This window comes from Lissotriton vulgaris, chromosome 7 (genome assembly GCF_964263255.1).
Source record: "Lissotriton vulgaris chromosome 7, aLisVul1.2, whole genome shotgun sequence".
In the NCBI taxonomy this organism is placed as follows: Eukaryota; Metazoa; Chordata; class Amphibia; order Caudata; family Salamandridae; genus Lissotriton; species Lissotriton vulgaris.
The window spans coordinates 779,390,954-779,405,843 of record NC_141695.1 but is presented as its reverse complement, the minus strand read 5'-3'; the positions used below and the strand labels follow the sequence as shown (position 1 = coordinate 779,405,843).

Below are 14,890 nucleotides of genomic sequence, written 5' to 3'. Positions count from 1 at the left end.
GGATCATTCTGGTGTTGGTCCTGTAGAACTTCTGGATCACCGCCGGGATCAGAGGCAGGGGAGGAAAGGCATAGAGTAACGTCTGAGACCAGCTGATCAAAAGGCCATTCCCCAGTGATCCCTGTTGGGAGAACCTGGATGGGAAGACGGGGCATTTTGTATTGGCCGCGTCTGCGAACAGGTCTACGTCCGGTACGCACCAACACCGAAAAACCTCTTGAGCCACTTCCTCGTTGAGCACCCAATTGTGCGCTTCTACGAAGATTCTGCTGAGGCAGTCTGCTTGGACGTTTTGAATTCCTGGTAGATGAACTGCCACGATGGATAGGCCTCTTGCTAGGAGCCAGTGCCAGATGGCTTGCGCTTCCAGAGACAAGACTCTTGACCTCGTGCCTCGCTGCTTGTTCAGATAGAACATAGTTGTTGTGTTGTCCGTCTGAACCTGGAGGTGGTTGGTGCGCAGAGCAGGATAAAGAGACTTGAGAGCAAGGTGAACTGCTCGAAGCTCCAGGAAGATGATATGGTAGCCTTGCTCTACCTTGGACCAAAGGTCTTGAACTTGGAGTTGGTCCATGTGAGCACCCCAGCCTTGGAGGGAGGCATCCGTGACAATTGACTGAGATGGAGGAGGACGATGGAATGGCACTCCTCGGAGAAGATTGGATTGTTTCAACCACCATCTGATCGAGTCCCTGGCTCCTTGAGGAAGCAAGACTCGGTCTTCCCACTGATCCGATCTCTGAGACCACTGATCTTCGAGGGCTTGTTGTAGAGGTCTCATGTGAAGGCGAGCATTGGGCACAATGTAAATGCATGATGCCATCGATCCCAGCAGAGAGGACACTTGTCTGGCTGTGGGGACCTGATTGTCCAGAAGAAGGCGACCCTTCAGAAGCATAGATGACAACCTCTCCTCCGAAGGACACACGCTTGCCTGAAGTGAGTCCAGAGAAGCCCCCAGGTAGTGGATCCGCTGGGAAGGGTTGAGAACTGATTTCTTCAGATTGACGTGAAGACCCAACGACTTCATCAGTTTGAGGCAGAACGACAGATGGTTCTGAAGCAGAGACGGAGTGGAGCTCTTCAACAACCAATCGTCTAGATATGGATAGACGAAGATCTTTCTTTTGCGGAGAAAAGCAGCCACCACCGCCATGCATTTTGAGAATGTCCGAGGTGCAGATTTCAGGCCAAACGGCAGTACTCAATATTGGTAGTGACGACGTCCGATCTGAAATCTTAGAAACTTCCGATGCTTGATTGACACTGGTATGTGGAAGTAGGCGTCCTGCAGGTCGATGGCACACATCCAGTCCCCCTGATGTAGATGTGGGAAGATCTGGTGCAGGGCAAGCATACGGAACTTTTCTTTTCGTATGAACTTGTTTAGCCTTCGAAGGGCTAGAATGGGCCTGTATTCTTTGACAGTTCCTCGTTTTTGAACCAGGAAATATCGGGAGTACACTCCTTGATTTCTGTGAGTTGAGGGAACCTCCTCTATGGCCATTTTCTCTAAAAGGACGGAGACTTCGTCTCTTAGCAATTGAGTCTTGTAACGTGGAAGATGTTGCAATTGGGGGAACAGCTGCGGAGGAGGAGATTTGAACCTCAGCAAGTAACCATGCTGCACAATACTCAGCACCCATCTGTCTTTTGTAATGGATTCCCACTCTGTCAGATGATGAGAAACACTCCCTCCCACCGGAGTGGTGAACAGACGTGGAGGAAGCAATGGCTCAGGGCTTAGGAGGTTGCTTTGAGGTGAACTGCTGTCTGTTATTGCCACCTCTTCCTCTGCCAGGACGACGCTGCTGGAACTGCGTCTTCTGCTGAGACTGGGATTGCCACTGAGGGGTTTGAACCCTCTGTTGGAAGGCCTTCCTGTCTCCTTGACGAAAGCGTTTCTTGAACTCCTTGCGCTTTTCTAATCCCACAGCTTTGACGGTGTCCATTTCAGCTTTCATTTTGGACATTTTGTCGTCCGTGTGTGGACCAAACAGAGATTTTCCATTGAAGGGCAAATTCAAAATCTTCTTCTGGGCATCTGGTTTGAGCCCTGTCAGGCGGAGCCAGGCCGAACGACGGGAACAAATACCACTTGAGTAGCCATGAGCTGCATCCACTGCGGCGCTAATAACTTGATTGGCTACCAGGCCTCCCTCCTGTAAAGTCTCCAGAAAATCTTGGCGATCCTCCTTGGGGAGCTTGTCTGTAAAGCGAGTCAGGGAGTCCCAAAGAGACCTGTCGTACCTTCCAAGCAAGGCAGAGGCACTCGCCATCTTCATAAAGGAAGAAGAGGTGTTGCATACCTTCCTTCCAAAAGAGTCCATAAGCTTGCTATCTTTTTCAGGTGGTACTGAGGAAGAAGTAGAGCCTGCATGGGACTTCATGGCAGCCGCCACAATGATGGAATCCGCAGGAGGATCCGATCTGAGGAACAAGGGATCCTCTGCAGGGGCCTTATACTTTTTGGCTATCCGAGATGGAACAGATTCCACCACTGCTGGTGTGAGGAAAGTAGCCATAGCTGGTTCTAGAAGGCCGGGGATCAGGGGCAGTAGAGGCCTGGGCGCTGTACAATGACGGAGGGTATCAAAAATCACAGAAGAGGGAACCACTGGAGTGTTCAGCGTGATATTCAGCTTCTTTGCTCCCCTGACCAGTACATCGGAGAAAGTCGCGAGGTCATCAATTGGAGAGACTCGGGAAGGGGGCGTAGAGGAATAGGTCGGAGAATAATCTCGGTAAGACGACCTAGTAGAGGACGACCTTGTGGAAGATCTTGTACGCCGCCTCCTATGGGACCTGTCACGATTCCTGCTGTGACTGTCCCTAGACCTAGAACGATGTCTTGATGGAGACCTTGGTCTTGGCCTAATTGGAGATTTTGGTCTGACAGGTGTCTTTGACCGCACTGGAGAACGTGATCTGACTCGCGATCTCAGTCTGGGTGACCTCCTGGGACTCCGAGGAGATCTAGCTGGTCTGGCTGGAGTCTTTGCCTTAGAAGGGGAATATGTACGGGAGTAATCCGAGCCCGGACTACTCTGTCCAGATACAGCCCCTTGAGGATGTTGAGAAATCAAGCTGCCCGCTGATTTGGGCGTAGATTCTGGGGAAACCTGCACAATGTTCAAGCCAGGAGATGATGATTTTCCTCCTGAAGTCTTTGAACCAGGTGACTCCACCTCTGCCGTCACTTTATCCCTCGACGGCGAAATCCTCGGCGTCGAACAAGTCTGGGTGACTAGCGGTGTCGAGCGGTGTCTTGAATCACGTCGTGAAAAGCTCGACTGAGAACCTCGATGTCGATCCGGAGACCTCGACGTCGATCTTCCTCGACGTCGATCAGGTGGAGGTACTTCATGACGTCGAGTCGACGACGTTTCTCGACGTCGTCTCGACGATGATCTTCCTCGACGTCGCGTCGACGGCGACCTTTCCTGGCGTCGCCTCGGCGTCGACCTCCTTGACGTCGAAGGGTGGGATCTGACAGTCCCTCTCGACGGCGGCCCGCTAGCCAGCGGCGACCTAGATGCCGTCCTAGCTCTCGACGCCGATCCCTTCCGGGGTGGCGGAGTGTGTCTCGACGTCGACGGAAGCCTCGACGGAGACTTAGAAGTAGCAGCAGCCATGGACTTCGAGCCCGAAGCATGGTGCCTCGACGCCGACTTACTTGACTGCGGCGGAGATCTTCGACGTCGTGAAGGTGATCTGGGCCTTTTCGACGGCGTCCTCGACGTCGACGGAGATCTTCGACCTTCATTCCTCTTTCTGGAGACAGGAGAGGTGGAATGACGCCGTTTTTGGACATGCTTGCTTGTAGGAGACGATCTAGGGGCTGTGGAAGCACCCACCTGGTGACTTTTGTCCATCTCCTGCATGGCATGAAGTCGAATCCTCTCCCTGTCGCGAAGAGTCCGACTTTTAAATTTTTTACAATGATGGCACTGATCAGGAATGTGTGAAGATGGAAGGCACACAATACACACAGAGTGTGGGTCATTCAGAGCCATCTTTTTGTCACAAGAAGGACATTTCCTAAAAAGAGCAGGCATTCTGACAGGAAATTATTGTGGGTTACCACAGAAAAATAAATCAGAAGCCTTATTTATTCAAAAAATGTCGAATTATTTGAGAAAACTCTCTCAAAAAACCAATTTCAGTTGAAAACTGAAGAGCTCAAGCTCCAGGATCCTCACAGAAGGAGCCGGAAAAAAGAACTGACCCAACTGTCACCTGTGGTGCACCATGGGAGCAGGGGGTTGCCTTCAGGTCTTAAAGGCACGGTACCCCTACTCTAATGCCTTAAAGGCAAGGTGTCAGTTTTCTCTGTTTGCTTTATACTCTACTGTAGCCTACTGGCAAATGCCTGCAATTACAGGTTTTCTTATGGCAATAAAGCGTTGTTGTATACAAATGTTTTCTGCTCTCTTTCTTCCTTAGGGTTTGGAAGAGTACTACTGTATGTATGCTAATTTATGTAATTTTGCGGCAATTTTGCCAGTTAGAAAATGTTTTTTGGGCTGCAAATATATGTTTCACATATATATACATATATATTTATATGTATTTTCTATATGCTCCGGGATCCCGCACATGGGCGGGGATAATTCATAGATTATGACTATTGATGAGTATCCCCTGGATGAGAGCGAAAGTAAGAGGGGGAGCAGGAAGTGAGGCCGAGCGTGCGCTGGCGAAGCTCCAAACCCCTCTTGGTAGGATTTGCTGGTGGCCCTCTATATGTCTCCAAAAAGAGTGTCTAACCTGCACACCTTGATATCTTACTTCTGAATGTCTAAACTATTTAAAGTTTGTTTTCAATAACTGCATCAATTTCAAATAACCGGTGCCACCCTGGAAATCCTGACTAGCCCCTGTCAGGCCATAAAATAATCATACAAGTTCAAACAGACTCAGTTTGAAAAACCAAGGTGCACTGTTCACAGGCCCTATTAGGTGCTTCTAATCTGAAAGAACTTAAAACATATATTTCTTAAAGTCATCCGTTAATTTTAACATATTGGTTATCAACAGTTCCAATTTCAAAAGATTCATCCAAACTTGCTTAGACAAGAAAGCTTCAAACGGTGATGAAAAGTAAATGACAAATCAATAAAGTTTTATGAGATGTCAAGGGATTAACACAAATACAAAAAAACGAATGCAAAAAAACACAGAAGACTGTCAATTTTTTCACTCTTTGTATTATGATGTATTTGCTTTTCTCAATTCTTCGTAATGCAGAGCTTCAACGAAAGGATCAATGGCTCCCAATGCATTTCGGTGAAATCACCTTTGTCAGGGGATCACTTTCGTGTTCTGTTTATCGAAACAGCGCACTCACGATGTGCGAAACTAATTATAAGATTTTGTATGAGTAAATGTTGTGACTGTCGGTAAACTCAGTTCGTCAAAACAGTCTCTAATCTCTTCCGTAATCTCTGCCGCCGTGGAGTCTAGTGCTCAAGTACCTCTATATGTCTCGCCAGCAATGCGCAAGCGCATTGGCAGGCCGAGACCTAAACAATGGAAAAATAAAATACTACTGTGTGTTATATCTTGAATTAGGTATGATGTATTCTCTCCTTTGTTCCCTGCTACCTCCTGCTCAGGCAGTGTGTGTGTGCGTGATGTCAGAGTTAGAACGTTTATGGTTGCCTGAGAGATCAGTTGGAGTGAGAAGGCTGAGCAGCAGGAGGCTACTCCTGGTGGGGTTTTGAGGTTATATCTACACTACATCTGTAACAGAGACTTTTATCTTCTAATACATTTCATCATAAAACCTACACTACCTGCCTACAAAGGATCTTTCTTTGATTGCAAGAATGGCGACGATTGGAGAACTTACCTAAGCGTGAAGAGGCCAACTCTACATGAAACAAAGTACAAAAGGAAAACAAAGAGGATGAATTCTACATGTGAGAAAGAGGAAAAGACAAAAGCGCCCTGAAACCCCACCAGTGTCATTTCTATCTGACAGCCTGCAGTCTACTCAAGTGTGAGGGCATTTTTGGGACTTTCAAATTTATGCAGTCTCCTTATTGTTATGCTGTATATCGGATTATACTGCAGCATACAGCTTCATTGTGTGTAAACTGCCAGCTACAGCCCGCAGTCAATTGAATATCAGACAACAGTGTGTTCATCGTTTTACCAAGATATTCTGGTGTGGAGTGAACCAGCAGCGCAAGTGAACAATAAGTGCAGCACGAGAGCAGTTGAGTTTCCAATGGCAAGTGGGAACATACAGGCAGTTTAGGCAGTAGTACACAACCTTCAACACTATAGTTAAAATTGCTGGCTCCGAGTGAGTAATTTCACCCTTACCATATAATCCATGTTATGCCGTTAGAAGAGCAAGTAATTTATGGCATTTGAACGGCCTGCGAGGCTGCCGTCTTTAGAAATTCCAGGAGTGTGTAAAGTCTGAGCTTTAGTGTCGTTCTACGCTCCGTCATGTGCCGAACTTTGGATGCGTGTGCTTGTCATGGGAAGACTAGAACGCTGACCTAGTGGGGAGTGTCAGCAGACTCATTATCATGACGCAGCACGTCTAGGGCAATCACGGTCTTGCGCAGGACCTTTTAGTCTGATAAGTTGCAATCATTGAGCCGGCACATCAAGTCCTTCAACGGCTGAGTGAGGATACCAGGAAGAGCACCTATATTGACAACTGAAGCTTAGCTATGGGGCCGTATTGAGTCCCATGCACCGCATTGGGGGTTAGATGCCAGTTTAGTTAACGAGACAAGACATTAGAGCGGATTATGAGATTTTGCTGCCGCAATGTTGGATTTAAAGGCAGTTTTGAAAAAAAATTCAGTGTTCTGGATTGATAAGTGCAGTTAAGGTGCAGACTTTATTCTGGAGACAAAATCTGTGTCTAAGGGGAAGCAACAGGTGTATACAACACATGCTGATATCTGCAAACATGAGGGGAACTTACCAGAATAAGTGTGTATTTACAGTTTTTCAGTGAACATTCTACATTCCCCGCACCTGGGAGGAACATTCTGTATGCCCCACACCTGGAAAGGAATGGGTGAGGTATCGCTCACCGGTATACTGAACAGTTGTCAGTAATATTTAATAGGGTGTGCATGAGATGTAATGCAGAATGGTAGTTATATATGGTAATTACATGGTATACATGGCTGTGGAGTATTGTGCAAAGTTATGCAAAAGGAGCAATGTTATATTGATGCCATGTTGGCAATCCAGAAATGTGTTTGTTGTGGAAATTCTGTTTTGCAAGAGTAGCACTGAATATATAGTGTCTATGGTCCTGCACGTTTTGCGAGAGAGGGTGTGTGTGGTTAGTGTCCCCTGACCTACGAGTGCAGTGTAAGGTGATGAGGTAGTTAGGGTCATGTTTCGCAGCACCCTTAGTTGCATGGAGTTTTGGTGAGTGAGAGTAGTATTCCCTGGTTCTTTGGTCATCAATTTTACGTAGTATCCTGTTAGAATGAGCGAGGGTTGAGATCTACTTTCTGCCTTTACCTGTAGTGAGCTTTTTGTTATGTGTGATTGTTGTTTGCCTGTCGTTGTGATCCATGAGTAGGGGTTGAGAGACACCCTTTACTTTGTTTTCTTTACTCACAAGATGCCCTAGTTTGGGGTGCGTATGGTTGAGCAACACACTTTTCTTTGCTTTTCTTTGGTCACAAGATGCCCTAGGTTTTGATTAGTGTGGGTTGAGAGACACCCTTTGCTTTGCCTTCTCTTGTGTTCACAAGATTCCCTAGGGTGGGACGAGTGTCGGTTCTAAGAGACAAATCTTCTGAGTTTTTGTAGTGTCCTATGTAAAGATGAGCGAGGATTCTGAGGTACCCTATGCCTATTGTTGCAGTGTGCGATTGAGGGTTATAAGATACCCATTGTGTATCAGTGATAGATTATGTAGTATCCTGTTGCAAGGATGAGCTTGGGTTGCGAGATACCCTATGCTTACTGTTTTTGTGTGTGTGGTTGAAAGAGACATTTTATGTGTTCACAAGAGACTAATAAAGGCCTGTTATTATCCTGAGTCGTCAGCTGCCAACAATGGTCAGTCACCTTCTAGCGTAGGAGGATGGGCAATTTGGGTAAACACCCTTGACAATAGAGCATTGCACTCTGCAGTTGAACGTTTGAGCAACACCTGCAGCACCTCCAGTGAATAGATTTCAGGTACACTGCAGGAAAAGTGCAAGGTAGACAGGCAAAAGAAAAATAGAAAAGAGTGGTAGTTTTCAGAGTCCATTGACCATTTATGTCCACACTATACATTACATATATTTAATATGCTATAAATCTCGGTTCTTTACCTCAACAACACAATCTCTACCTCAGGATTCTTCAAAGTCGATCGTAGAGGGCCAGTTTCATGCCAGAATTTTAGCCTATCCCCATTTAGAAAAATGTATTATCTTAAAATGTGGCATGGATCCGGGCCTCCTGGGCCGATCTTGGAGAACCCTGCTCTACCTCATCAACAAAATCTTATTATCCCATTAATATTTCATGAGCTACTAATGAAAAGAACTCAGGACAATCATATCAAGCATGTTAAACATCTTAATAAAATATATTGCTTTAGAATTCAGATAATAAAACTTTCTAGATATTGCCATTTGACAATATATTTTGATTAAGTGACACTTGCATAAGCAACACCTTATAACACCATAGTGTGATTCAGTCCTAGATGATTTTCTTCATAATAATGTGGTGACATAAAATACAATCATTTTAATCAGTACTCCCCAAGAAGACCAGTGAGGCTCCGACAGAAGTAAAAGTATATAGGAGAGAAATATGGATGGGCTTTGCTAGATTGCACTTGGGCCATTACTAGGTAAAACATTCAGCTTCATTTACTTCAAAGCATTGCAGAGCTTGATGCCTGGATGAGAACCAATATTCATATGTTTCATGTAACAACACTTTGGGGTTCATGTCCTCTTTGGTTGTAGCTCAAACATAAAGCTACAGTAATTCTGTATAACAAGCAAAATATATTTTTATTAACATGAGCGGTCTTAATATTTCTAGCTAATTGTTTAAGCTTCAGGCTAATGTCATTTGAACTGGGGAAAACAGTTTGGGGTTTTCTTTTTATATGAGCAACACATTCCCAATAAAAAGGCTCAAATTTTAGGAGAACAAAGCATTTTCCATGTATATTGCAAGTATTAAACATACTTTTGAGAAGAACACACTATTTTAGAGGAAAACTGCACCAAATTTCAAAACTTAGTTTGAAAAGGGGATGGAACTTCTTAGATGATCAGGGTTCTGCAACCTTTCTAAGAGCTCTCTCCAGATAGCTGACAGGCAATCCAAGAATTAATGTCAGAACACTACGTTTCTGACTGATGGACAAAGCAATGGATAAGAACAATAATAATGAAAAGAAACAATTTTGTCTGATGATTATAATTGGAAACCATGACCTTGCACAAGGGTAGATGCATTTGAATATGCATATTCAGACAAAAATAAAACAGGTCATCCCTTAAATCCCATATTAATTTAGTTTCAAATTCTCACATTTTGCTCCCAATGTATTCCTAAGTTGGTTCTCCAAATGTTCTTGTTTATTTTTTTTTTAACAATACAACCTTAATCACATCCAAAATTAATGATTAACATAATTGAATTAAAATTTTCAATTGATATTTGCTTTTGAATCAGTCATTTTATTCAAATGTTCAATCTGTGCAATGGGATGAAGTAGCCATCTTAGTTATAGTAAAAAAATGTGCAGTTCTGATTCAACCCAAATTGTACTTATGTACAGCTCAATTTGTTTTTAAATACTTATCCTCAGATGCTTTTTTCACAAAAGATTTTTCTAAGAGACAAGAAATCTAGAGGCATTTTCTGCCTGTAACTCTTACATGGCAAAAAGTGCTAATTTTCATCTATTTAAAAAAAATAGGTGAACTTTTTTGATTAAACCTTACTGTTGGTGCTATTGACTTTTTTTACTCAACCTTACTGATGGTGCTACTGAAGAGAGCCAGACTATCCCTTCATAGATGAATAGTTGCAATACAAATGGAGCTTATATATAAATAACAGAAGGCATAAAAAGTGCGCTACTTTCTATGCCTTCTGTCACAATGAAGCTGTCAGGGATGTGCTTAATCTCAGATCTCTAGTTCCAATTACAACACTTTTTTTAACACAAGCCAAACGTTTACACCAGAGAAACTGGATTTATGTGCAGTTATCTCAAAGGTTGTTACAAGTCTAAAGGCATAATTAGTTTAATTGCATCTACTAAGCTAATTCGTCACATCTTAGGAGGTGGAAGGAAATACAAGAAAGCAATTGAAACAAAAAGGGAGATAATCAATTGGTAAGAATACAAAACAACGAAAATCAATTCAACAAAGAAAGTAGAATGAGTCGGTAGGTTTTGACCTTTTGTAGATGTAGCCTATTAGGAAATATTAGCAATTCTTGAGACAGGTGTCAGAGTTGGTCACTGAGGTGTGGGCCTACTTGCAGATACCCTAGGTTGAGTGTAGAAAAGCCTGCAAGAGACTTGCTGTAAAACAAAAAATATTTTTATTTATTTCCCACCTTCTCTAACATAAACCCATTTAGGGTTTACCATTATAACCTTGTTAGTGACTTCTCAGTGATAGCACTTGGTACATACATACATAGTCACCAGAAGCAGCACTTTAAGCACTGACAGCTTTCAGAAGCATTACCTGGAAGTGGTGGTCTCTGGGGTGGAGATCCTGAAAAAGAAGGACTAATTTCTGTTAATTACCTCAGCCCATGCTAAGGGTCAACCTCAAAGTCGATGATAAAGTCCTCTTCAAAATACAGAACACAGCAAAGCTGAGTCACGAAAAAAAATCATTTAGAGAAGAATATTGAAAGGTGTAGCTGTCTTACTCTTTCAGAAAGTGCTGGACCTCCTCTTTCGTGAGGAAGACCTTGGTTCCTTGAGTTACTGTGTCCACCAAGCTAATTTCTTGCATGCAGTCACTAAGTTGAACACATTCGGCCCTGCAAGAGAGTAGAGAGAAATGAGCAAGATTTTGGTCAACATCTGCTTTATAGATTATTTGTGCAGGCAAGAAGGGGGGGGGGGGAGTGGTCAGACTCATGTGCCCCATTAGTAAAGAACTTAATAAAGATTCTAGCATTGGAATTTCAGGCCCCTTTGACATTTGGCTAAAGATCCTAGGGTCAGAATGTTGTATTCCTTTTATGTGTGGATTGATATTACAGATTTAAAATTTGTGTTCCATGTTAAGTGTGGAAAATTCTAAATAATCAGAATTTCGTTTTCTTTTCTTGCATAGATAACATCCCCTCGGACAGATAAGATTTGGTTGCTTCTTCATATATAGAGAATGTTTCCATGATCATAATTCTGAACCTTTTATTTGCAGATAAAATTGTTATTATTGGAGGGAGATCTCAGTAGGTCGAGAGATACGCGTAAGAAGTTTCAAATGTCATGTGAGATGACCATTTTTTATTGCTAACCCACTGAGAGCTCCTTCAACAGTTTTCTAATAAGCTGCTATTACACTTTGATGATGTTAAGCTTCTTGTTCCACATATACGTCTGTCTATTAGCTGCTTGTCTGCTATATGGACTAGATATGGTTCCATTTTGCTTTGTTCAATTTTTACAAAAAAATCTTTCATTACAAAAAATGTGATTACTGGACCATTGTAGATCTAATGTATTGATACAGCTTTTGGAATTATAAATGTGTCTCCTTTTCAGACAAGAATAAGGTATCTAAGATTGTAATTTAATTTCACTGACAAGTCTGGATTTAGATTCCAGGATTAAAATCATGTGCATTCTTAAAATGAGGATGAAGATCATAGAATGCAGTGTCCCTTTGGATTGTCATATTTGAAATATTGTGTTAATTTGGTGTATAGATAAAGAACTAAGTCTTAGAATCTTGTGTTATTCTCATATGTGAATAGCAAAACTTCAGGTTAAGACTCAGGTGTCCTTTTCACATGTAGATAAAGAATCCGGGAAAAGGGTAGCACTTTATTTATGTGGAGGGCTGCAGGATTTAAAATGTATGTGGTTTTAATGTGTAGGTAAAGATTATAGGATTATAATCCTATGTTCCTTTGATGTGCATATACATTTTTGGGATTAGAATATGGCATCCATATTATGTACAAATACGTATTTCAGATTCACAAACCTGTGTCCAGGTTTTTCAGCATTAGAGTCTCATCATAATTTGAGGTTTACAGAGTCCAGAATTGACACAGTGTAAATGAAGTAAAAGTTTAAAAACATGTTGAGAAAAAAAATACAATAGCCGCAAGCAAGGGGTATGGGAATGGGAGGACGGGGTTTGGGTGGTGGCGATGGGAGGGGGAGGATTTGGAAGATTTGGAGTTGAAAATCATTCTAAAGATTGACTTGTTGTCTCCACAACATCCCTCTCAACCTTCAAACATTACTCTTTAGTTGAACGGTGCATCTTATTTTCTGCCTTGATCTCTTGGATTTCTTAAGTAACTCAGTCGCCAGAGCCACTGAAGCAATCATATTTATTCTTGTACCAGTGGCAGATTTCCCCAACAATGCCAAAAGGTACATTCACAAGATCCTTGAAAAAAGATGGTCGCGGGTTGAGTAGCCTTTGAAGTTGGCAAGTTACCATTCAGCTTATGTAAGATCCACACCATTACACAAATGGTGGCTGGTTAGTTCTTATTAGCAGTGTCTCCTTTGAGAAGAATGTCAGCCATGCAAATGAAATTCTCCATACGGGCCTCTGTAGATCCCAAGGTGTAACTCCCTCTCCTGTAGGTAGGTGAAATCGGTCTTTGAGATATACTGGCTCAAACAAGAGCTTGTAACAGAGGATAAGCAGCATTCCTTGTGTGAAACTATTGGGTAAGGTAATGAAACTTAGTCTGCTGAATACTGCTGGGGATGAGTCTGGGTCTAAGCTCCTCAGTATATAGGGCGTTTGTACCTTTACATGCATTTACTGGGGGCAGATGTGGATGAAACTTACAGTTGCAGGCATTTTTCTCCATGGATACTCAGTTAGCGAAAGTAGGCCAGTTTTGAGGTTTCTGTCCCATCTTACCTCTCTGTTAAGTCTCCAGCTTCCCTGCTGGCTCCAGAGTGGCTGTCACTGCCGGACACTGAAGTCTGACCAGATTCATAATTCTCTTGAGAGGACTGCTGGGAGCTGTGACCGCTGTCACTTTCCTCCCATCCTCCGCCAGCGAGCCCAGGTTGGCGACTTGCTGTGAAAAGATAGTGAAGCCACCATTAATATTCGCTGAAGAATCCACGTACCTTCAAAAAAAATTCTCTTGGAGAGCTAAAAAGAATTTGTACCTCCGTTGCGCGTCGGGATTGTGGGGAGGGCATGGTCCGTCATGCCGCTTATGCCAGGAGGAGGAGCCGTCACTGGCTGGTAAGCATCATCATCTGGTCTGCCAGTCCTTGAGAGGTCTGGGCACGAAAGCACAGCATTGGATACTACTCCAGCTACCTTCTGTATGGTGTTCATGATCAATTCCCCTGAAGAAACGGAAAACAGGAGGAGCCAGGAAGCCAAGGCACCAAGCAATTATTCCAGCTATTTGCTGAAAATATACCACAGCAGAGACAAAAAAAACAATGTAGCTAATTTCAAGAAGTCACAAACTCTACTAAACTCTGTGTATGTTTGCAAGGTTAATCTTTTTATCTCCTACCAGAATTCTTAGAAAACCCCATTTAATTCAAACAAAAAACGTCCTAAATTTCATTGTGATCCACGCTACAAGACACACATTTTGGAATAATTTTCCCAGAGTATCAAGCAAGTACGCACTGATATTTCGCTGCTGGGTATTTTCTAAGAGGCCTTCAATATTGCACAATTTAGTAATCCACAGTGATCTGATTATCAGATAATAATTGTCCAACCATAATGAAGTATTAAAGCAAACCAGGAAGAAAATAGGTGTTGCTGTAAAAACAAAAGATGGATAACCTGACGAATAACACTTGAGACTTCCAGAAAATGTATGTTTAATTTGAATCCCAGGTTATATCTCCAGGAATCCTTCAAATGTCTGGACTTGGCCTAATTGTGAGAAACCCATCATAATTACAATTCCTGGTAAAAAGGAATGTTCGCTCAATTTAATAAAGTCTTGATCTAAATGTGTTAGTGCATGGGAAGAAATAAATATTTATTACCCTACCTATTTGCACATCCCACTTTCGTACTTTATTCAACACACATTTATGAGTTGAGGTTTTTATTAAATCCTCTATGTAAATTCTGGGATTCCTGGGATGGTTACAGAGCCTTATCAGGGTGTCACAGTTGCAGTGAAAATCTAGTTCCTAAAATTTGTATATGTTGTGAAGCTTCACAAAAATCATGAAAACTGCTAAAGCTGGAGTAGTGGACACGGGCTTTCTTCAATGTTATGAAATTTTACCTAAGTGGGAAAACATGTGAGGGTAGTAAAATTCATGGAAGGGGCTAAAAACCTGTTGCCATGAGATTTTGTAACTTCAGGTTCTATAATTCTTCTTAAGAAGTGACGGACTGCTTTTTTAATTTAGTGATATGGACTGAGTATATGTGAACATTCCTTTTATACTTTAAGGTGCCATCTATCTTGCTGCACTTTTTAGTGTGAGAATTTGAAAAAACTACAATAAATTTGCATGACTATATCTGTAAAATATATAATACCAAAAAGAATTCACTGAAGTGAGCATGCTCAGTTTAATAGAAGCTTGCAGTGAAGTTTAATTTCCACCTTTAAAGATACAAATTATGTGACTCTGGTTGAGCGCATTCCACAATGTGTGTTTACCTAAAAATAAAAAATTCTTTAAAAAGTTGGAAATTATCTGAGCCACATTCCC

The 14,890-nt window shown here is 42.5% G+C and overlaps 1 protein-coding gene across 4 annotated transcripts in view; it reads right to left on the bottom strand.

The window, feature by feature from the left end:
* Positions 1-14,890, bottom strand: part of TEPSIN (TEPSIN adaptor related protein complex 4 accessory protein) — a 196,827-nt gene that overhangs the window by 55,357 nt on the left and 126,580 nt on the right. For 2 of the 4 annotated variants that reach the window (XM_086931019.1, XM_086931017.1), the window contains exons 8-11: positions 13,355-13,540; positions 13,098-13,260; positions 10,903-11,016; positions 10,713-10,742 (exon numbers count right to left, since the gene is read on the bottom strand). In XM_086931019.1, the coding sequence (XP_086787145.1) occupies positions 10,713-10,742; positions 10,903-11,016; positions 13,098-13,260; positions 13,355-13,540 (493 nt within the window). The remainder of the gene's footprint in view (positions 1-10,712; positions 10,743-10,902; positions 11,017-13,097; positions 13,261-13,354; positions 13,541-14,890) is intronic. The other 2 variants (XM_086931018.1, XM_086931021.1) reach the window with 1 other exon arrangement.